The sequence below is a fragment of the Ovis aries genome, chromosome 3, assembly GCF_016772045.2.
Source record: "Ovis aries strain OAR_USU_Benz2616 breed Rambouillet chromosome 3, ARS-UI_Ramb_v3.0, whole genome shotgun sequence".
NCBI classification, from domain to species: domain Eukaryota; kingdom Metazoa; phylum Chordata; class Mammalia; order Artiodactyla; family Bovidae; genus Ovis; species Ovis aries.
In genome coordinates this window covers 90,636,806-90,659,304 of record NC_056056.1, presented here as the reverse complement: position 1 = coordinate 90,659,304, position 22,499 = coordinate 90,636,806, and the positions used below count along the sequence as shown (strand labels likewise).

At 39.0% G+C, this 22,499-nt stretch overlaps 1 protein-coding gene across 31 annotated transcripts in view; it reads left to right on the top strand.

Moving 5' to 3' along the window:
* LTBP1 (latent transforming growth factor beta binding protein 1) overlaps window positions 1-22,499 on the top strand; it is a 454,253-nt gene that overhangs the window by 365,596 nt on the left and 66,158 nt on the right. For all 31 annotated transcript variants that reach the window (XM_060412286.1, XM_042246288.2, XM_060412293.1 and 28 more), the window contains one exon: window positions 587-712. In XM_060412286.1, coding sequence (XP_060268269.1) covers window positions 587-712 — 126 coding nt within the window. The remainder of the gene's footprint in view (window positions 1-586; window positions 713-22,499) is intronic.

Here is a 22,499-nt window from a genome sequence, read left to right as displayed (position 1 = left end):
ACAAAGCTGTGCAAATATTACAGGCCACATTTTTCTTGTACTTTATTTCTTGTATCCATTTTCAGTGAAACAGATTAGAGTCAATTTCCTTTGTATATTCAGACATTGGAGAAGTGACATTTTTGACTTAAACACCGTTAGACATGTCCAACCTTGCCCTTAAGTTCATTTCCCAGGGATGGATAGGCATGGACTTGAGAAGACATACAGGCCACAGGAGAGCTGTTTTCATGGTGGTGAAAGAAGACGAAGGAGAACACAGTATTCCCACTGAAGAATATTTCACAAAAGACTTAATTTATTAGATACCCTCAAGCCTTGGGTATCCTTGATTTGAACCTATGAACTTGCTTTTTTTAGGATAAAAATGGTGAACGTTGGTTATTTCCTATGATTCAACCCAAGTAATTTCTCTCTCCTGACAGTCCAGCTTGTCTTGTGGTCTGGTGTGTATACAAATGGTATAGTGTGCCACCAAATACACGTCTGGCCATTTTGTAATAGATTTTGCTTCCTGTCTTATCTGATATCATCAGAAAGCAAAATAGGATTTTTTTCAAGTATGTGGAACTCTTCTTGATTCCAGATATTAACGAATGTGAACAACCCGGACTCTGTGGTCCTCATGGAGAATGTCTAAACACAGACAGTTCTTTTCACTGCATCTGCGAACAGGGTTTCTCAATCTCTGCAGATGGACGTACGTGTGAAGGTAAGATGAACAATAAGACCTCATGTAATGATTGCATGATAAAGCAGAAAGGAGACGCATTTCTATTTTAATTGGCACAGGCTCTGAGATACTGACAAGCACTCATGATTTAAGGCCTTGGAGCACATATGCACCGAGGGAACCCCTCCCTGAAATGCAGCTCAAGGTGGCTAGGATTTACAGACAGGATAAACCATTATAATGGTGAAAATACTCACAGGTGATTCGATGACTGGTACTGAATTAATGAGTCAAAATGTACGGGAGGTGATTTTAGGTGCATGTGGGAGACAGAAAGGGAAATGGAGCAACATCCCTGATGTAACCCAAGACTCTGTTGATTTTGATTATGTTTCATATAGATCATCTGTATCATTCTGTATATAAACATGCCTTGCTTGATTTTTCTCTGTACCATTGTCAGCAGAGATTTTCCAGAGTTATTCCTTTAAGATCCTTTGCTCTGAACCAGTATATTTTCCTACCTTTCAGTATTTATTATATCCTAGGAGCAAATTAAGTTGTAAGACATTAAGATAACATGTTGGCTTCCTATTGGCAACCTCTTTATGTTTGCAGGGCTGCAGCACTAGTTATATACATAAGATTTATATTCTTGATGACTTATGATAGTTTGATAAATTGAAGAATAATTCATCTGAACCTTTATAAAAGTAAACTGAGAAGAGTCCTATAATCATAATTTTTCATCCATCCCTTTGAGAATCTAGGTTATCAAAACCCAGCTCTGTTTTAAAGAAGTATGAAAGTTCTGTTCCGGGCCTGTGATAGGACTTAGGGTCTTTGCTTTTAAAAAGGAGTGGAGCAGGAAGTGTGTTCTCTCCTTACTCACACCACAGTGGAATCAGGCTGAGGACCGGCAACCAGGTTCATCTGAAATGAATTATTTTATTGAGAAGAATAAACTGATCTTATAAAAAGCAGGAGATTATTGAAATTGCTTTCCTGCTGAGTAGACAAAACATGAATGCCAGATTTGGCTTCAAGTGAAAGAGAGATAGTGCAGGGTAAGGTTTAAAGATTATGGGGGGTTTGGAAGTGATCAAATGTGGGGAAATGGAGAAAAACATCATAAAGAAGATGCCCATGAGAGGTTTACTCCATGTTTCAGTGGTTTGAGTTTTAATTAATTTTATATTTAGAGCTCTGAGACTGATAAGAAAGAGCATGCATGCAGGCCTTCTGGGGGGATCACAGAATTCCCTGGTAGAGAGGATGGGGTGCTAGCCGACTTGAGTGACTGAAGCCATGAAATTTGCAGAATGTTCATTTCCCTGCCTTCTAGAAGGGTGCAGATTTGCTTCTTCAGCTAGCTGTAAATCATGGCTAGTAAGGTCTTCCTTAACTGAGAAATGGTCCAAGTTATAGATACCAGAAGCTGTGCCATGCAAAAACTGTATTAAAAAAAAATGTATAAGTCATTTCAAGTGCTACCAGTCAAAGCCATATACCAGTATAAACATACTCAGGTTTGTCTTTTCTTTTGTGCTTTTTCTTTAAATCTGTGTCTTTTAAAATCTTTATTTCTGCAGCTCAAGAGTTATATAATCACTGTAACTTAGTTGCAGTTCTAATTTGTTTAGGCATTTACTTGGCGGGGATTTGAATTTTAAACTGTGTTTTAAGAAAACTTCTAGGGCTTTGTAAATTCCTGTACTTTAGTATACGGTCTTTGACCCTTGTTCCATATTTTTTACTCCAGAATCTGGACAATTTTTACAAAAGTATCAAAGCAGATACTTTAGAACATTGTGCTGATAGCTGGCAGTATAACTAGAAAGCCCCCTCATTATTAGCCATGTTAATCTCTTTCTTGAATAAGCTTTGCAAGATTTTCATTTTTTATGGTCTTAATCCAGTAGACTAAACTGGCTCAAATTTTCTTTCATTGGCCTTAGTTTGAAACTTGTGCCAGTAGCAATATGTCTTGATTCTACCCCTGGCAGTGGTGTAAGACGAAGCCAGTCCATGTGATTGGGATTTAGCTATGGAGCTGATGTGTACGGGATTTGAATTAACACTGAGAAGTGGCTGGCACTCTTGCTTCGTGCCCATCCATCAGCTTATCTCCTAACTTCTAATTAAAGCAGCTGAAGCCACATGGACACGAGGGCTGGCATACCTTTCTTCAAGCAGGGCTGAAGGAATCCCGCCCAGCTGAAGGGAGGAGGGCCCTTCCCTAATCCCCCATGACTTGGAGAGTTGTCCTCATCTGTTCACAGATATTGAACCACACTGAAGAGGCAGTCTGTCAATACCAACTGTCTCAGGTGTCAAGGAGCAGGATCGAATCTTTGAAAATAAAAACATCACCACTGGCTCCATCCTTTCTCTTATGCTGCTTTGGGAGCATGTATGCGGGAGAGGATGGAGAAGTATCTTGTTTTTCCCACATGAGGTAAAGAACAAGTGTCAGTTGAACCTGGAATAGGAAGTAAATGGTGGGTGTGCAGCTATTTATTTATTAATTTGCTCAGTGACAGAGCGCCTATCTCGTCCCAGGCACTGTTGGTGTTCTGAGGGCAAAATACACCCTGTTCTTGTCCACGTGGAACCTACATTCCAGGAAGAGATTTGGGGATAAATAAGTAAATAGTGCATGTTGAAATTTATGTTTTTGTATTTAAATAATATAGCATGGTTCTATTTTAAGGATATAAAAAAGTACAGGGTACGGCATGTCATATACAATCTATAACTCGCAGAGTCATTTTTTTCCCAAGTCCTACATGTGAATGTCAGGGAAGTACAGGGAATCAAGGCCTTTTTGATTTACTTCCACTTCTGTAATTCTTTCTTTTATTCTCATAACTGTGGTTCTTCTCCTCCTGCCACCCCCCTTTATACCCTGTAGCCAGAGATTGTGTAGGAGAGCAAAGGAGACTTTTGATTTCTTTCATTCAGCTCACTGTTTTATATCTTAAATTGGCTTATCCATTTGTTTTAGAAGGTCCCAATTCTTTGGTTCCTTTATTTTCCCCTACTTTTTAAATTACAGAATTCAAATTTGCTTGAAAATGATATATCAGGGTAGGTTCATAGGAAAAATATGTATCCTCCCATTTGTAAGCTGACTCAGAGTTTCGTTTCTTCATCGGCAACAGGATGTGAGTGAGTGGGAAGACGACTGGGGAAACTTGTGACAGTCAGAATCCCCAGTGTCACCATGTCCGTGCCCTGGCTCCCCTGGAGAAATGCCTCCTGGCCTCTGACTTGGCATCACTCTGTTCACGTGCCTCTGGGAGGGCTGCTCTTGGCTAGGAATGGCTGTGCTCTCCCAGTTGGATGTCCGTGTCGATTGAGGCCTTGTATGACAACAGGTGAAACTGGGGACATCAGGCATCTCTAGACTCCACTGTGGTTTCTGTTCGCATGATACTCTGGCCGTACTGGTCTAGCAGGGACCTCAGAGGAGCCTAGCGGCACAGAGGGAACATCAGTGACTTATGGAACCTGGTTAATCATGACGAATTAGGCCTCTAAACTATGACCAAAATAACTTCCTAAAATCATATCCTTTAGAAGGCATCCTCGTTCATTCATCCATTTGACAAATATTTTTTGCATGTCTACTATATACTGGCCACTTCTAGGAACCGGGGTGATGTCTCTAAACAAAGAATAGCTCCACTTTCTTGGAGACAGTAAACTAATGTCAGCTATGTAATATGCTATAAAGTGGTAAACCCCCTGAAAGAGAGCAGAGTAATGGGGGTCTGAGGGCTAGAGCAAAGAACAGAAGTTACCAACTAGGGTAGTCACAACTGGCCATTCTGCCTCTATAATGTAGATTAATGAAAGTAATGCCAAAATTGTGTCTGAGTAACAGATGGAGCCATGTTAAGTGCTTTTCTTTTTCAAAGTGGTCATCGACTGGCTAAGTGATAATAGCCTGTCAATATACAGTCAGGAGGACATAAGACACTCTGCTAAAGGCCTCTTTCCAGTTGCCAACATGTGAGTTCTGTTGTCCAGATGGGAATAAAAGATCAGAGTATAATACCAATAGCAAGCCCGATGTGAGTTGTGGGCTTTGCTTGATACTGATGCATCAGTATAGGTTCATCAGTCATAGCAAATGTACCACTCTTTTGGGGGTGGTTGATAGTGGGAGAAGCTAGGGGAGGGGACGGTTTGGGGAAAACAAGGGGAATAAGGAAACTTCCTGTTAAATTTTACTGTGACCCTAAAACTGCTCTTTAAAGTCTGCTTATAAAAATCAGATATTCCTGAAATTAACCTGAAAAAAATTAATTATTTTTTATCAAAAAAACGTTTGAGTTCAATTCTGTATTTGACTGCTGTCTTTTTCTCCTCTGAATGTTGTTGCTTGTTTCTTACTTTTCAAAAAAGCACCCCAGATGGAGTATGTGATCAGGAACTTCTGCTCTCACATTCAAAGCATCTCTGATATTGATTTAAAAATTGAAAACTGTAGGATTGGAAGGGGACTTTTGGAACATTGAACTTAACTCTGAAACCCAAAGCACTCAAAGAATCAAGTCTTACTGTTGAACGGCTATAGTCTCTAATCCTGTAGTCTGTTCAGATACCTACCATAAACCGCTTCTTACTAACTGATTCATTTGGGTGGAAAAACACAACAAATGCAAGTGATAAGGATGGCTGGCTTCATGAAGTTCACTGAGAACAGTGGGATGAGAAAGATTAAAAGAAGTTGGGTCCAAACTCTTAGATCAATTTTGTGTGCGTTGGGAACCAGAAAATACACTAAGGACAACCTTTGCCAAATCAAAGAAAGAAAAATGAACTGGGAGTGAGTGTGGTTTTGTTTTCAGACTTTGAGGTACATTTTCCACGAGCAGTGTAGAAAGAAAGTATAAAACCATGTTGACAGCACTCCAAGGCAGTTGGTGGTTTTGTGGCATGGAGATAGAACTTTATGTCTATCACCAAAGAGAAAATATTTTTGAAAATGACTTAGCCAAGTAGGACATTGAAGTACCCTGACACAATAATATATTACATCTGGCTACTTGGCCCAAAGATTCTTAGGTTTTTTAGTACTTTTAGGCTTGGAAAGTGAAAAAAAAAAATCCAGTAAAAGAATACAACCAGAGTATTTCTTTTCTAAAGACGGGGAATTTAACTTAACAACAGGATCCTTTCCCTCCCTTGTGTGAAAAAGGATCAGACAGCATTCCAGGTAAGGAAGGGAAGTGGCCTCTTGCTATAACGGCTACTGTTCTTTACACTCACTCCTCCTGTGAATGTACTTCTGCAGAAGTGAATGAAATGGATGTTTAAATCATTAGGGAGAGAGCTGAGGAAATCTTGCTGGAATAAACTGCTTTTGGACCTGGAATACATATTTTCCATGCGTTGCTTGATTGTCCTCCATGTATCAACATTTTTATAAAGAAATTCACAATGGTGGCACAAAATTTGAGAGCTCTTCCTAAGCCTTTTATCGCTACTGACCTTTTCATACCCCAGAGCTACGGAAAATCATTTGTTCATAGAAGAAGTAAACACTTTTTCTTTCAGCCAAAAAACAGACATGAAGCTTCCAGAAAGGGCAGTCTATGAACAGGCAGGCTGCCCCTCACACCTTATGCTGTGTTCCCCAGCTCATGTCTGGGCGCCGAGAGCTTCTTGCATCTATTTTGATGAATCTTTGGATGTCATCAGTAACCCAAGTTCTCATGGAAGAACTGTACCATGGAACGTTGTTGTCAGTGATACTTTTGTACTTTAGACCTAAATTTTAATGCTTAATATATTGAGTCCAGAATCAGTTACTTTGTAGGCATCTAACAGAAAGTATGATGTGGTTGTCTTGGACACCCTGTGTGAGTGTACTGGAGAAACTTCACATATCTGATTTCATGACTTAATATTAAAACAAAAGTAGTAATGGTAATAACCAGCATTCACTGAGTTCTTGTTAGGAGCCAGGCACATATGCTAACTGTATTGTACCTATTTTCTCTTTTAATTTTCACAACAAACATATAGGTAGGTAGGTTAAATATTAATTTGTTTGCTTTGGTTATAATGAGCAGATTAAACTAAGGAAATTTATTATACTAACAAGAAGTACATTGATTGTTACCTCTCATCCACTATAGGTCTTATTTAATGTCACTTTCTCAGGTCGTTTTTTTTTTCATTTTTTTGAAGTATGGTTGATATACACAATAATGTGTTAATTATTGCTATACAGCTGTATAGCAATAATTAACACATTGTGTAATATTCTGTATCAATGTTGAATATTATTCATATTCAATATCTTGTGATAAACTATAATGGGAAAGAATATGAAAGATCCTTTTCATAGTTCCGTGGGCTGTACATAGGACCTGGTTGTTTATTCGTTCTATATATACCAGTTTGTGTCTGCTAATCCCAAACTCCCAGTCCATCCCCTCTCACTCTCTCCCTTCAGTTCAGTTCAGTCGCTCAGTCGTGTCCGACTCTCTGCGACGCCATGAATCGCAGCCCTCCAGGCCTCCCTGTCCATCACCAACTCCCGGAGTTCATTCAGACTCGCATCCATCGAGTCCGTGATGCCATCCAGCCATCTCATCCTCTGTCGTCCCCTTCTCCTCCTGCCCCCAATACCTCCCAGCATCAGAGTCTTTTCCAATGAGTCAACTCTTTGCATGAGGTGGCCGAAGTACTGGAGTTTCAGCTTTAGCATCATTCCTTCCAAAGAAATCCCAGGGTTGATCTCCTTCAGAATGGACTGGTTGGATCTCCTTGCAGTCCAAGGGACTCTCAAGAGTCTTCTCCAACACCACAGTTCAAAAGCATCAATTCTTCGGCGCTCAGCCTTCTTCACAGTCCAACCCTCACATCCATACATGACCACTGGAAAAACCATAGCCTTGACTAGATGGACCTTAGTCGGCAAAGTAATATCTCTGCTTTTGAATATGCTATCTAGGTTGGTCATAACTTTTCTTCCAAGGAGTAAGCGTCTTTTAATTTCATGGCTGCAATCACCATCTGCAGTGATTTTGGAGCCCCAAAAAATAAAGTCTGACATTGTTTCCACTGTTTCCCATCTATTTCCCATGGAGTGATGGGACCGGATGCCATGATCTTCATTTTCTGAATGTTGAGCTTTAAGCCAACTTTTCCGCTCTCCTCTTTTACTTTCATCAAGAGGCTTTTTAGTTCTTCTTCACTTTCTGCCATAAGGGTGATGTCATCTGCATATCTGAGGTTATTGATATTTCTCCCGGCAATCTTGATTCCAGCTTGTGTTTCTTCCAGTCCAGCATTTCTCATGATGTACTCTGCATAAAAGTTAAATAAGCAGGGTGACAATATACAGCCTTGATGCACTCCTTTTCCTATTTGGAACCAGTCTGTTGTTCCATGTCCAGTTCTAACTGTTGCTTCCTGGCCTGCATACACATTTCTCAAGAGGCAGGGTAGGTGGTCTGGTATTCCCATCTCTTTCAGAATTTTCCACAGTTTATTGTGATCCACACAGTCAGAGGCTTTGGCATAGTCAATAAAGCAGAAATAGATATTTTTCTGGAACTCTTGCTTTTCCATGATCCAGTGGATGTTGCCGATTTGATCTCTGGTTCCTCTGCCTTTTCTAAAACCAGCTTGAACATCAGGAAGTTCATGGTTCATGTATTGCTGAAGCGTGGCTTGGAGAATTTTGAGCATTACTTTACTAGCGTGTGAGATGAGTGCAACTGTGTGGTAGTTTGAGCATTCTTTGGCAGTGCCTTTCTTTGGGATTGGAATGAAAACTGACCTTTTCCAGTCCTGTGGCCACGGCTGAGTTTTCCAAATTTGCTGTGCTGTACATAGGACCTGGTTGTTTATTCGTTCTATATATACCAGTTTGTGTGTGCTAATCCCAAACTCCCAGTCCATCCCCTCTCACTCTCTCCCTTGCCAACCAGCAATCCATCCTCTATGTCCCTGGTTCTTTCGTAGATAGGTTCACTTGTGTAATGTGTTTGATTCCACATGTGAGTGATATCATATGGTATTTGCCTTTCTCTTTGACTTACACTTAGTGTGATGATCTCTTGTGTCCATGTTGCTGCAGATGGCATTATTTCGTTCTCTTTTATGGTCAAGTAGTATTCTATTGTGTATATGTGTCACATTCTCTTTATCTATTCATCTGTCAGTGAACCTTTCTCTAATCGTCCTTTTCTCACCTTTACCCACCCCCCACATTTCTGTTTTCTCTCTCTTTTTTAAACTGCCTTATTCTACTTCTTTGTCTTATTTATTGTCCAATCTTTCTGCTAGACACTAAGGCTCATAAGACGTGAATCTTTGTCTGTTTTGTTCATAATGTTGTGCCTTTGAGAATGTTAGGTAGGGCCAGTAAAAAATCGGGATGGCCAAAAGAGTCATTTGGTTAGTGAATGTGTGTAATAAAGTTCTTAGTGCAAATGAAAAATATGTCTTATTTTTACTTAAAATCAAAGAAACTTTTTGGCCAACCCAGGACTTCATGAGTAAATGAAGGGACTTAGTGAAAAGCCTTCCCTATTTTTTGAAAATCTGACTCCTAAAAGCACACTCCCTAAAGCACACTCTGCTTGGTAACTGGGTGCAGCAGTGGCTAAAAAGCTGGGCTGTGGAATTTGAATACACGGGCTTGAAGTCTCGCTCCAGCACTTTTAAGTTGTGTGGACTTGATTCACATGAGTCATATATCTCAGTTCTGCATTGCATAATAGGCATAAAATACAGCACCTACATTTTTTTGTAGGAGTTTTTGGAAGAATTAAGTATGTCGATGGGTGTTGGCAAGTATTAACACACACTTGGAATGGAGTTTGGTCCCTAGAATATGCTCGATGGATCTGAATTATTGTTAGTATTTTAGCACTTCTTTTAGTGACACCCTAGTTATTGCCATGTGTTTCCCTTCATATGTGGGTACCTAAAAGGAAGGGAGCATTTAAAACCTGTTTATTTTTATTTGATCTGTGCTCAGAAAATATGCAACAAACAATTGTGTATTTGTGAATGAAATAGTCTGGCAATTCAAAGTCCAAGTCTAGATATAAATTAATTACTACTATATTTTTTCTACATTTAAATCCCAATTTACTAAAGTCATGTAGAATATGGTACAGTAACTCATTTATACATAATTTGCTTTAATTCCTCAGCTTTTGTTTTCCCTAAGCATTCCATATGACTGACTTTCTCTGTTTACTCCCCAAGTATTTCAAGTTTTTAAGTGTTTGATATGTCAGTTGCCAATAAACTGATCGTTCATGCTAACACTTGTTTGTATTTAAGTGTCAGCATTGTTATTTCTAGAGGTACTCTTTTCTGTGGTTTCAAAACTCATCTTTCTTGGCATCTTGTATGAATATAGAAAGAAAAATTACAATAGTAAAAAAATGGGAATTTTTTTGGCTGCTCTTATATTGCCTCTGGGGCCTAAGTGTCAGAAAGATGAATCTGGGGTTTGATGTGTTTGGCCGGTGGTTAGGGTTTTCTCCCTGTCTCACTGGCAGCACCTGTTAGTGTAAGAAATACTATATGAAAAGAGAAAATGCACAGCCATGGTTCTGAAGTTAGAATAAGATATTATATGTATTTTTAGAACAGCTCAGGTGTAAAAATGTAAAACCATTAAATGAATGCAAAGATAATCCAAATGGTTATAAATAATATGTTAAAACAAAATTGTTGTCATTTAAAAAACTGAAACCATGTGAAAATGCATGATATGTATTTCACACATAGTATCTTTTTCACGTAATTGTGGTAGAAGAAATAAGCAATTAAAATTTGGGGAACTTTTTCTGAATGGCCTTGGATTTATTTGGAAAATTTATTAAAATACCCCACTTATGTGATATTCTGTTCAGTTCAGTTCAGTCATTCAGTTGTGTCCGACTCTTTGTGACCCCATGAATCGCAGCATGCCAGGCCTCCCTGTCCATCACCAACTCCTGGAGTTCACTCAGACTCATATCCATCGAGTCAGTGATGCCATCCAGCCATCTCATCCTCGGTCGGGCACTTCTCCTCCTGCCCCCGATCCCTCCCAGCATCAGAGTCTTTTCCAATGAGTCAACTCTTCGCGTGAGGTGGCCAAAGTACTGGAGTTTCGGCTTTAGCATCATTCCTTCCAAAGAAATCCCAGGGGTGATCTCCTTCAGAATGGACTGGTTGGATCTCCTTGCAATCCAAGGGACTCTCAAGAGTCTCCTCCAACACCACAGTTCAAAAGCATCAATTCTTCAGTGCTCAGCCTTCTTCACAGTCCAACTCTCACATCCATACATGACCACTGGAAAAACCATAGCCTTGACTAGACGGACCTTAGTCAGCAAAGTAATGTCTCTGCTATGCTATGAATATGCTCTCTAGGTTGGTCATAACTTTTCTTCCAAGGAGTAAGCGTCTTTTAATTTCATGGCTGCAATCACCATCTGCAGTGATTTTGGAACCCCCCAAAATAAAGTCTGACACTGTTTCCACATCTATTTTCCATGAAGTGATGAGACCAGATGCCATGATCTTCGTTTTCTGAATGTTGAGCTTACATGACAGTAAATTAGAGTTATTGTTTACCTTTGGGAGTAGGAAATTTTTTTTTAAAGCTTTCTTCTCATTTCTTCTCTATAAATTTTTAGAAATTGTGTGTGTGTCAAATTCAAATACTTCTTAAATTTCTGCTTTTATGTAACATTCTGTCAGCCTATCATAGGAAGAAATAAGAAAATGGATTTTTAAGTTCAGAAATCACTTTGCTTCTTTTTCTCTGGAAAGAAACATGGATGATTTATTGCATTTTTAGCTTTTGCTTTTCTAAAAGGAAAAAGTGCTCGGTGTCTGATTAAAAATATACTACTCTTCAACTTGGAATTTTTCCTTAAATGTCACAGATACTCAGTTTGGGATTTGCACCTATAGTACTGAGGTTTTATCACAATTGAACAAACATCTGGCCCTTGTAATGGTTTCCTCAGGCAGCACCTCTCTGCTCCACTCATGTCCTGTTCTCTGAGGGGGAGAATCTGAACCCACTGCAAACTGGAGGCTTTCAGGATGTTTAATGACACAGATGCCCTTTCCAGCTGCAGAACCTGAGCTTTGTGGGCTCCCTCGATGAGGAGAAGTGGCCACAGATCCCTTTCCCCGTTTCCTTAGTCTTTCACTACAGGAGCTTAATAATACGGTTTGAAATGTAAAAGCCAAACTACGCTTCTTCAGTTTTGTTTTTTAAGCAGTTGATTTAAAATGATTTCATTCATGAGGATTTTCATCCTTGGCCTTAGTCTGAATGATAGAGATAATCATCTTCTGAACATTTATTCCACTTCCTTGTTTTCAAAAGCCGTATGGAAATGAGAACAAGGGACATAATGTAAATATTTGAAAAGTTCTTAAGACATTTTTAGATCTTCAGAAAAAACCCACAAATTTTAAAAGCTCATTAATTTTATATTTTATCCTCATGCAGAAAGACATTTACTAACTATAGTAATTTTAAACTTATGAAAGGGCATGCAAGCTGCAGAAAGAGAAGAGAACTAGGAACCTACTCTTAGCAGTTCAGATGCGCTTGTGAGAGAGTGTTGCCAGTGAGGGCCTAGGGAGCTGGACTGACCTAGTGTCTCATCATTAATGCTTAGTAGTTAAATACGGCCTCCCTTTCACACATCACATGTATCGGTCTTCCATTTTCTGTTGCCTGTTTAAATATTCATAATTTCTAAAACTATATGTCCTAGAACATTAGGATTTCAGTCCGTTCTGAACATATATCAATGCTGTTGTAATTCTAAAGAAGTGATTAAAAAATTTGTTCCATAGTAACGCTCAAACACCTTCTACAAGACAAAAAATAGTAGCATAGTCTGGATAGTATTCAGTTGATTCCCTTGACTTATGGTGGATCACATGGTAAAATTTTAAGAAAATATGTATTGTTACATTGGTTCTCATTTTCACCTGTATGAAAAAAAAATTGACTTCATTTGCATATGGAGGAAATTGAAGTTTCAGAGAATTTCAATGGCTTACAATGGATAGACAGGAAGTGGCGACCAGGATTACTGCTCAGTCCCTTAATATTTTAGTCTAGTAAGTCTTACCAAGGGGAAAGAAATAGAACAAGCTTTGAATGGTTAAGATTGTCTTTAACCAGGAAATATGGCAGTGTGGGGAGAAGGCAATGGCACCCCACTCCCGTACTGTTGCCTGGAAAATCCCATGGATAGAGGACCCTGGTAGGCTGCAGTCCATGGGGTTTCGAAGAGTCGGACACGACTGAGCAACTTCACTTTGACTTTTCTTTTCTTTTTTTAATTTTATTATTTTTATTATTATTATTTTTAATCACTGTGACTTTTCACTTTCATGCATTGAAGAAGGAAATGGCAACCCACTCCAGTGTTCTTGCCTGGAGAATCCCAGGGACAGGGGAGCCTGGTGGGCTGCCGTCTATGGGGTCACACAGAGTCGAACATGACTGAAATGACTTAGCAGCTTAGCATAGCGGTGTGGACTGGCTTTTTTTCTTTCCAGTAGCATTTTAAATTGCTTAAAATATATAAAGAAAAATGAATCAGTCATAGGGCACTTTTGGTAAACTTTCAGAGTGAGCACACTTGGTAGCAAGCCTCCTGAACCCTCTCTCAAGCTTCTTTCCAATTATTACCCATCCCCTCCTCAATACCCGCACACAGCAGTACCCACAGTTTTGTCTGCATTACCAGGGCTTTGTTGTGCTTGCTTTTGAACATTATATTCATAGAGTCATGTAGTAGTTACTCATTTGTCTCTGGCTTATTTTGTGCAGCAGTATGCTTGTAAACTTCACCTGTGTTACATGTAGCAGTACTTCATCGTCACATATTTGTTTGTATGAATATACTACAATTATGTAGCCATTCTATTGTTGATGGGCATTTGGATTACTTTGGGACTGTTGTAAATAGAGCTTTAGTGACTAATCTTGAGCATGCCTTTCGATTGACATAATCACTCATTTCTGTTGGTTATTACCTGGTTGTGCACTCCAGTATTCTTGCCTGGAGAATCCCATGGACAAAGGGGCCTGGAGGGCTACAGTCTGTAAGGTCACAGAGAGCTGGACATGGCTGAAATGACCTAGTATGCACACATGTAATTTATAGGTCATAGATCATATGTATGTCTCATTTTCATAGCCAGTTTTTCAGAGTATTAATTTACACTGCTACCAACTAAGTGTGAGACTTCCAGTGCCACATCTTTATCAAAAGTTGGAATGGTTAGTCCTTTTAACGATTAGTCACGCTAAGTAATGGGATCTCGTCATGGTGTCTATTTGCATTTCTCTTGTGAGGATTGATGTAGAACAAGTTTTCACACCTTTATATTGGCTCTTTCAGTATTGTTTCATTGCTTCTGTATAACACATCCCTTCCAAAGGAGATGCTAAATACAACAATCTTGTCAATGGTAACTTCAGATGAACTTAATTTTAATGAAGTTTCTATTATTTTGATTACTTTGAGATCAGTACTTTTTGTGTTTGTAATCTTTGATATTCTTTTGTATTTTCTTCTGAAAGCTATATTTTATATTCTACATTTGGAACTATCTTTGCCCTGAAATTGATCTTTGCATATGTTATGAAATAGAGGTCAGGATTTACTTCTTTTCTTAAATGGATTTCCATCTGGGTCATCACTGTTTGAGAAGCATATCCCTTTCCCGCTGATCTACAGTGGTAACTGGCATAAAACGTGTGTTCAAATGTAGACTGGCCTATTTCCTCCTTCTTCATTATCCATAGGTTTATTTATCTACGCTTGCACCAGTAGCATACTGTCTTAATTATAGTAAATATATATATAAATTTATAGTATAGCTTTATATATATAGCTTTATAATAAATTTAAATATATGGTGCTGTAAATTCTAAATTATAGTATTTTGTTCTTCACTGGGATTGTCAGGCCTATTCTTGGCCCTTTGCATTTCTGTGTAAGTTTTATAATTAGCTTATTGATTTTCACCAAAAAACAGACAAACAAAAAAACAAAACTCTAGGGATTTGGATTGGAATTGCATTGACTCAACAGGTTAATCTGGGAAGTTTCATATTTTACAATATTGAGTCTTCCAGTCCACAAAAAAGACGTATCCTTCAGTTTGTTTAGATTTTCTTTCATTTACTGTGGTGTTTTGTTGCAGCTTTTGTGTGTATAGTCTTGCACAATGTATTTAGACTTATGCTGAGGTTTTTAATATTTTTTATTCTGTTGTAAATGGTATTTAAAGTGGTTTTTAACCCTTATAATTGTTTACCAGTGTATAGAGCTACATTTGATTTTTGTACATTGACCTTGTATCCATGACATTACTGAATTTACTTATTTTGTAGTAGTTTACCTTCAGATTCTTTTGGATTTTGTACATAAACCACTATGTTTTAGCTGAAAAAGTGTTACTTCAGCTATTTTAAAGTTAGTCTTATTTTCATTCAATAATTACACCTTTTCTTCCCTGATACTTTCTAGTGCCTCTACTACATAGAAGTGGTAATAAATTGTAAATGTTGTTGCTTATATCATCTATAACTCCACTGTTTTTTGTCTGCCTAATACATAATTTACTGAGGGACTATTTTATAATCTCCATTGTTATGGAGATGTATCTGTTTCTGATTTTAGTTTGCTGGATTTTGCTTTATATATTTTCTGACAGTCGAATTAGATATAGAATTTTTGTATTTTCCTGGTGGATCAAACCTTTCATCTCTTTGAAGTATCACTTTTTCTATCAATGCGTCTTACCTTTAAATCTATTGACCTTTAAATCTACTGTATCTTTCATGTGCTTTCTTTCACTTAGATTTTACACAATGTATCTTTTTCTATATTTCTGTATTCTTATAGTTAAATATTCTTTCTCTTATAAAAAGGATATACCAGTTCTTTTCTAATTCATGTGTACAATTCAGTTTGTATACATTTAACTACTGGTATTTGGAGGATTTTTACCTAGTTCCATCATATGATTACACTCTATATTTTTAAATATATGCTCCTAATTATGGAGATATAAACTCTGTCCTTTGTTGTTGCTGCTGTTTAATGCTTTATGAAGAAACTTAAATATTTCTTTTCATCAATTATCCTATCCCTGGAGTAGATTCTAAGACATTTAATTACAAGATTAAAGAATATTAGCAGCTTTATGGGTCTTAACAACATATGTGAGCTCCTTGCTTTCCAGAAGTGTACCAGTTTCTGCTTCCACTAGAACCCAGTGAGACCTCCTATCTTCTAACACTCTCTCCAAAAAGAAACTCACATTCATATTTTCCTTTGTTAATTTGATATGAAAATAATATCTCATTTAATTTGCTTCCTTGGTGGCTCAGAGGTTAAAGCATCTGCCTCCAATGCAGGAGACCTGGGTTCAGTCCCTGGGTTGGGAAGATGTCCTGGAGAAGGAAATGGCAACCCACTCCAGTATTCTTGCCTGGAGAATCTCATGGTTGGGGGAGCCTGGTAGGCTACCGTCCATGGGGCTGCAAAGAATTGGACACAACTGAGTGACTTCACTTTCACTTTCTTTTCACTTTAGCTTCTTTTATATTTATCTCCTTTTTTTCTGTGAGGTTTTTTTTTAACGTACCTGAGGTGTTTTTCTGATTTATATGTACTAAGGATAATAATCATTTATCTGTTTTACAAATGTTTTTTTCATTCGTTAACTTGCCTTTTAATTTTATAATGCTGTTATTTTTTTCATTGCTTTCTACTTGGTCATTTTCCCTGTCCTGTTGTGAACAACTGTATATTTATATTTCTTATAGTACTTTAATCTTTGTGGGCTTTTAAAAAAAATTTAAATCTTTCATATATCTGAGATATGAAAATGAGTTTTCTTGCCCATCAGTTTGTCCTTTTATCTTCATTCTAGAAGAGCGTTTTAAGTTGGCATTTGAAAATTTAACATACAAATTCTTACATTATAAATTCTACTTCTTAAACTGTCTTCAGGGCAGCTTTAATTTGACTGTTGTTCTCCGATGGCATGGGAAATGGCTAGGTCATTAGTTGTTTTTCTAGCCCAGCCCCGTTGTGTCTGTGGTTCTTTCTCCTATGCTGTGGCCTTGAGTGCTCAGCCCTGCGTTTTGTTACTAATGTCATCACTTAAGATCTTCCCAAGTGTTTAGTGAGGGGCAGGAAGAGCCTGTGTGTAGATACATTTTTTGACTTAAGGTTGAGTCAAAATGCCCCCAAGAAGGTCCAGCTGAGTCTAGAAGAGCTTGGAGGGCAAAGGAAGATTATCTGGATGAAAAATAGGGCCTGAGAGCTGCAGGGGGAAAGGCAGAGGAGTGTGTCTTGGCAGAAAAATGCCATGAGCAAAGACTTGGAGACATGAAATACCGTATGGGTTTTGGGACCTAGTAAGTCGACTCAGTTGCATGTGTGAGATGGGGGATAAATCGATGCATAAGATATAGCTGAAGAGGTCAGCAAAGGCTAGATTGTGAAAGGCTTGCTTGCTTTTGTATTCAATGGTATTATGTTTAATGTTGCCATTACACACCTACTATGTGCCAGACTTTGTTCAAGGATATGGACACACAGTAATTAGCAAAACAGACACGGTCTCTGCCCTCTAGGAAATACATGTGCAGGACGCAAGCAGTAAATACTCAAATAAGTGTTTCAAAAAACATATGACCACATATCATTAAGCTGCTGCAAGGGAAAGAATAGTCTAGACAATGAGAGGAGAGAGAAGGGAAAGCTCATTCATTTTACCTGAAGGTCTCTTAAGACAGGGCATTTGAGCTGAGCCCTGAGGATTGAGTTACCTGTGGAAGAGTGAGGTTGGTTGGAGTTGTAGGAAGGGCAAAGGCTCTGAGGCAGGAAAGTACTAGGAGCTTTAAGGGAAATGAGAATGACCAAAGCCTGGTGCTTGAAGGGAGGCATAGTGAGGGACAGACTGAAGAGTCAGGGACGGAATGTATAAAGCCTCACAGGAAACATTATGAGTTTGAATATCATTCTAAGAATAACTGAAACATACTAGCAGATTTTAAGCGGGACTGTGATGATATTCCATAATTTCTAAGATGTGTATTTTTTTCACATTTTAATATAGGAATGTTTCTTTCAGTTGATGTGATTTGTTTAAAAATAAACACTAGGAAATAATTGAATTTGCAGAGCTCTTTTCTTTCTTGGTGGTATATAAAATAAACTCTTAGGTTTGATGTTATTCAGTACTCTATATTTTTAAACTGTATGTTGCCCAGGGTACTGTTTGGAAATGGGATTAAAAGGGCAAGAGAAAAGTAAGGGCATATTCTTAGATGTTGTTCAGACCAGACATATTGGTAGATCAGACTAGAGCAGTAACAGTGATATGGAAAGAAATGAATGTATCAAATGTTTTAGAGATAGACCCTGGTACTGGATTAGAACATAGTGTTGGCTTGGATGGAGGGGAAGGAGGAAATGGAATATTGAGAATAGATCCCTGGTTCTAGAGGTAACAAGTAGATATTTGGTGGCACTATTTCTTTACATGTTGAAAGATGAAGGAAAAATTTTAAGATCGACAGTATCATTTGGGTGTATTGAATTAGAGTTGCCCTTGAGATATCCATATAGGTGTGACAGTCAGGCAACTGGATCAAGTTAGATCTGATGTTTAGAAAAGAAGGTCTGTGCTGGAGATTCGAATTGAAATCCTCAGATATAGATGGTGTTTGAAGCTATTAGAATGGATGAGGCCATCAAGAGAGACCATGGAATGAGAAGAAAAGAAGGCCTAGGACTAAGTCCTGAGAAACATATTTAGGGTCAAGTAAAAGAGAAAGACTGTGGAAATGTGGCCAGAGAAAACCCAGGAGCATATAGGACCGTGGAATCTAATGGAAGAGAGTACTTTAAGAAGAGGAGAGTTGTCAAGTGCATTAAATACCACTGAGTGTGATGTTTTTTGCCATACATCAACATGAATCAGCCACGGGTATACAAGTGTCCCTCCATCCTGAACCCCTCCTCCCACATCCGTCTCCCCCCATACTCCTCTGTGTTGTCCCAGAGTATGGACTTTGAGTGCCCTGCTTCATGCATCAAACTTGCACTGGTCATCTGGTTATGTATGGTAATGTATATGTTTCAATGCTATTCTCTCAAATCATACCACCCTTGCCTTCTCCCACTGAGTCCAAAAGTCTGTGTTTTACATCTGTGTCTCCTTTGCTGCCCTGCATGTAGGATCGTCATTACCATCTTTCTCAAGTCCATCAGTTCAGTTCAGTTCAGTTAAGTTGAGTTGCTTGGTCATATCCAACTCTGCAACCCCATGAATTGCACATGCCAGGCCTCCCTGTCCATCACCAACTCCTGGAGTTCACTCAAACTCATGTCCATTGAGTTGGTGATGCCATCCAGCCATCTCATCCTCTGTCATCCCCTTCTCCTCCTTCCCCCAATCCCTCACATCATCAGAGTCTTTTCCAATGAGTCAACTCTTTGCATGAGGTGGCCAAAGTATTGGAGTTTCAGCCTCAGCATCAGTCTTTCCAAAGAACACCCAGGACTGATCTCCTTTAGAATGGACTGATTAGATCTCCTTGCATATATATGTGTTAACATATAGATTTGTCTTTCTCTTTCTGACTTATTTCACTCTATATAATGGGCTCTAGTTTCATCCACCTCATAGAACTGATTCAAATGCATTCCTTTTTATAGCTAAGTAATATACCCTTGTGTATATGTACCACAACTTCCTTATCCATTCATTTGCCAAAGGACATCTAGGTTGCTTCCATGTCCTAGCTTTGTATATATTACTGCAGTGAACATTGGGGTACACATGTCTTCTTTCAATTCTGATTTACTTGGGGTTTATGCCCAGCAGTGTGATTGCCGGCTCATAATGGCAGTTCTATTCCTAGTTTTTAAAGGATTCTCCACACTTCTCCATAGTGGCTGTACCAGTTTGCATTCCCACCAACAGTGTAAGAGGGTTCCCTTTTCTCCACACCCTCTCCAGCGTTTATTGTTTGTAGACTTTTTGATGATGACCATTCTGACCTGTGTGGGATGATACCTTGCTGTGGTTTTGATTGGCATTTCTCTAATAATGAGTGACATTGAGCATCTTTTCATGTGTTTATTAGCCATCTGTACGTTTTCTTTGGAGAAATGTCTGTTTGGGTCACTTGCCCACTTTTTGATTGGGTTCCTTGTTTTTCTGGTATTGAGCTGCATGAGCTACTTGCATATTTTAGAGACTAATTCTCTGTTAGTTGTTTCATTTGCTATTATTTTTCTCCCATTCTGAGGGTTGTCTTTTTACCTTACTTATAGTTTCCTTCATTGTGCAAAAGCTTTAAGTTTAATTAGTTGTTTATTTTTGTTTTTATTTCCAATACCATGTTCTTGGATTGGAAGAATCAATATAGGGAAAATGAGTATACTACCCAAAGCAATCTATAGATTCAGTGCAATCCCTATCAAACTACCAATGGTATTTTTCACAGAACTGGAACAAATAATTTCACAATGTGTATGGAAACACAAAGACCTCATATAGCCAAAACAATCTTTAGAAAAAGAATGGAACTGGAAGAATCAACCTTCTGACTTCAGACTGTACTACAAAGCTACAGTCATCAAGACATTATGGTACTGGCACAAATTCCTTTGGATTTTGCAAAATGATGACCTTATCAAGGGCCATTTTGGTGGAGTCCTAAATACTGGAGGCACCCAAGAGCAAATGAGAACTAGCAGAGTAGTCCAGAATCTTGACTGTTTAAAAGGAGTGAGAAATGTGGCTCTAGCTGAAGGGATCGTGTGTGACCTGAGGCCATGTTTAGGATATTAGCATGAAATTTTATTAATAGATCCTAAGGAAATGATCCAGTAGACAGGGAGAGAGGGCAGTAAAAGATACAGGAGCAGAGGGGTCAGTTAGAAAAGCAAATAAACTGAGAGTTGAATACGGATGAGTTCCAGAGGCCATATGGCAAGGGCATTTGTACTATTATCCCTGGAGAAAACCTGAAGGGGCTTTAAAAGTGAAAGTGAAAGTCAGTCAGTTGTGTCTGACTCTTCATGACCTCATAGACTATACAGGCTCCAAAATCACTGCAGATGGTGATTACAGCCATGAAATAAAAAAGACGCTTACTCCTTGGAAGAAAAGTTATGACCAACCTAGACAGCATATTAAAAAGCAGAGACAATACTTTGCCAACAAAGGTCCATCTAGTCAAGGCTATGGTTTTTCTAGTAGTCACGTGTAGATGTGAGAGTTGGACTATAAAGAAAGCTGAATGCTAAAGAATTGACGCTTTTCAACTGTGGTGTTGGAGAAGACTCTTGAGAGTCCCTTGGACTGCAAGGAGATCCAACCAGTCCATCCTAAAGGAAATCAGTCCTGAATATTCATTGGAAGGACTGATGTTGAAGCTGAAACTCCGATAGTTTGGCCACCTGATGTGAAGAGCTGATTCATTTGAAAAGACACTGATGCTGGGAAAGATTGAGGGCAGAAGGAGAAGGGGACGACAGAGGATGAGATGGCAGATGAGAAGGGGATGACAGAGGATGAGGTTGGATGGCATCACTGACTCAATGGACATGAGTTTGAGTAAACTCCGGGAGTTGGTGATGAACAGGAGGCCTGGTGTGCTGCGGTCTCTGCTGTTGCAAAGAGTCGGACACAACAGTGACTGAACTGAACTGGGACTATACCATCCATGGAATTCTCCAGACCCAAATACTGGAGTGGGTAACCTTTCCCTCTCCAGGGGATCTTCCCAACCCAGGGATTGAACCCAGGTCTCCTGCATTGTAGGCAGATTCTTTACCAGCTGAGCCACAAAGGCTACTGGAGTGGGTAGCCTATCCCTTCTCCAGCAGATCTTCCCAACCCAGGAATTGAACTGATGTCTCCTGCATTGTGGGTGGATTCTTTACCGACTGGGCCATTTCAATAGGTTAATCATTCTCTCATTGTGGAGGATGAGTTTGGAGTTGTAGTGAGTGGCTGAGAGCACAAACCCCATTGGAATGCCTTTGCAAGATTTCAAATGATAGTGAGGAGGCCCTGAGTAAGATTGGAGAAGAGGGGAGAGCTTGGAGATGAATAGAAGAGAAAATCAGAGGAGCTCAATGCTTGTATGTTGGGAGGTGATCGAGGATGAATCTTATGTCATTGGATATGTTGACTGGGATGGTGATGATTGTGATTTTTAAGGTGGTTTTCCATTAGTCTGTCTTTAACTCTGACTGGTTAATCTGTTATCCATGTATTGATTGATTAAAATCAGAGCAAATTTTTGGTTTTGTTTCTTGGGAATTTCTAGCTATTCTCAGATATCAGTTGGGAGGCTGCTCTGGGTAATTTTAAAAGAGTGATTTAAGTGAATCTGTTTTAAAGTAATGCATTTGAAGGCTGGGAAAAAAAAATTGACCTCTCATTGGCCAGCCTTGTTTTCCAGAATTTGGGGGCTAGAAAGTTGGATTTGAAATAACTTGCTCTACTTCTGTCGTTTCTCATTACTGACCTTTAGGCTGCTGGCTTTCAAAACATGCTTGTGACCATCATGGTCCTCTGGTTTTCTCCCCGACTCATCTGTCCTGCAGCAGCATGGCAGGCACACTCTGCACAAAGATGCCGTCTGCTGTTTCCTGGCTCATCCCCATTTCCCAGAACAAAGTAATTTTCCATAACACATAAGGCCCATATTCTTTAGCCTTGTTGATGCTGCCAGACCTCAGTGGACCTTTTTTTAAAAAGGCGCTTT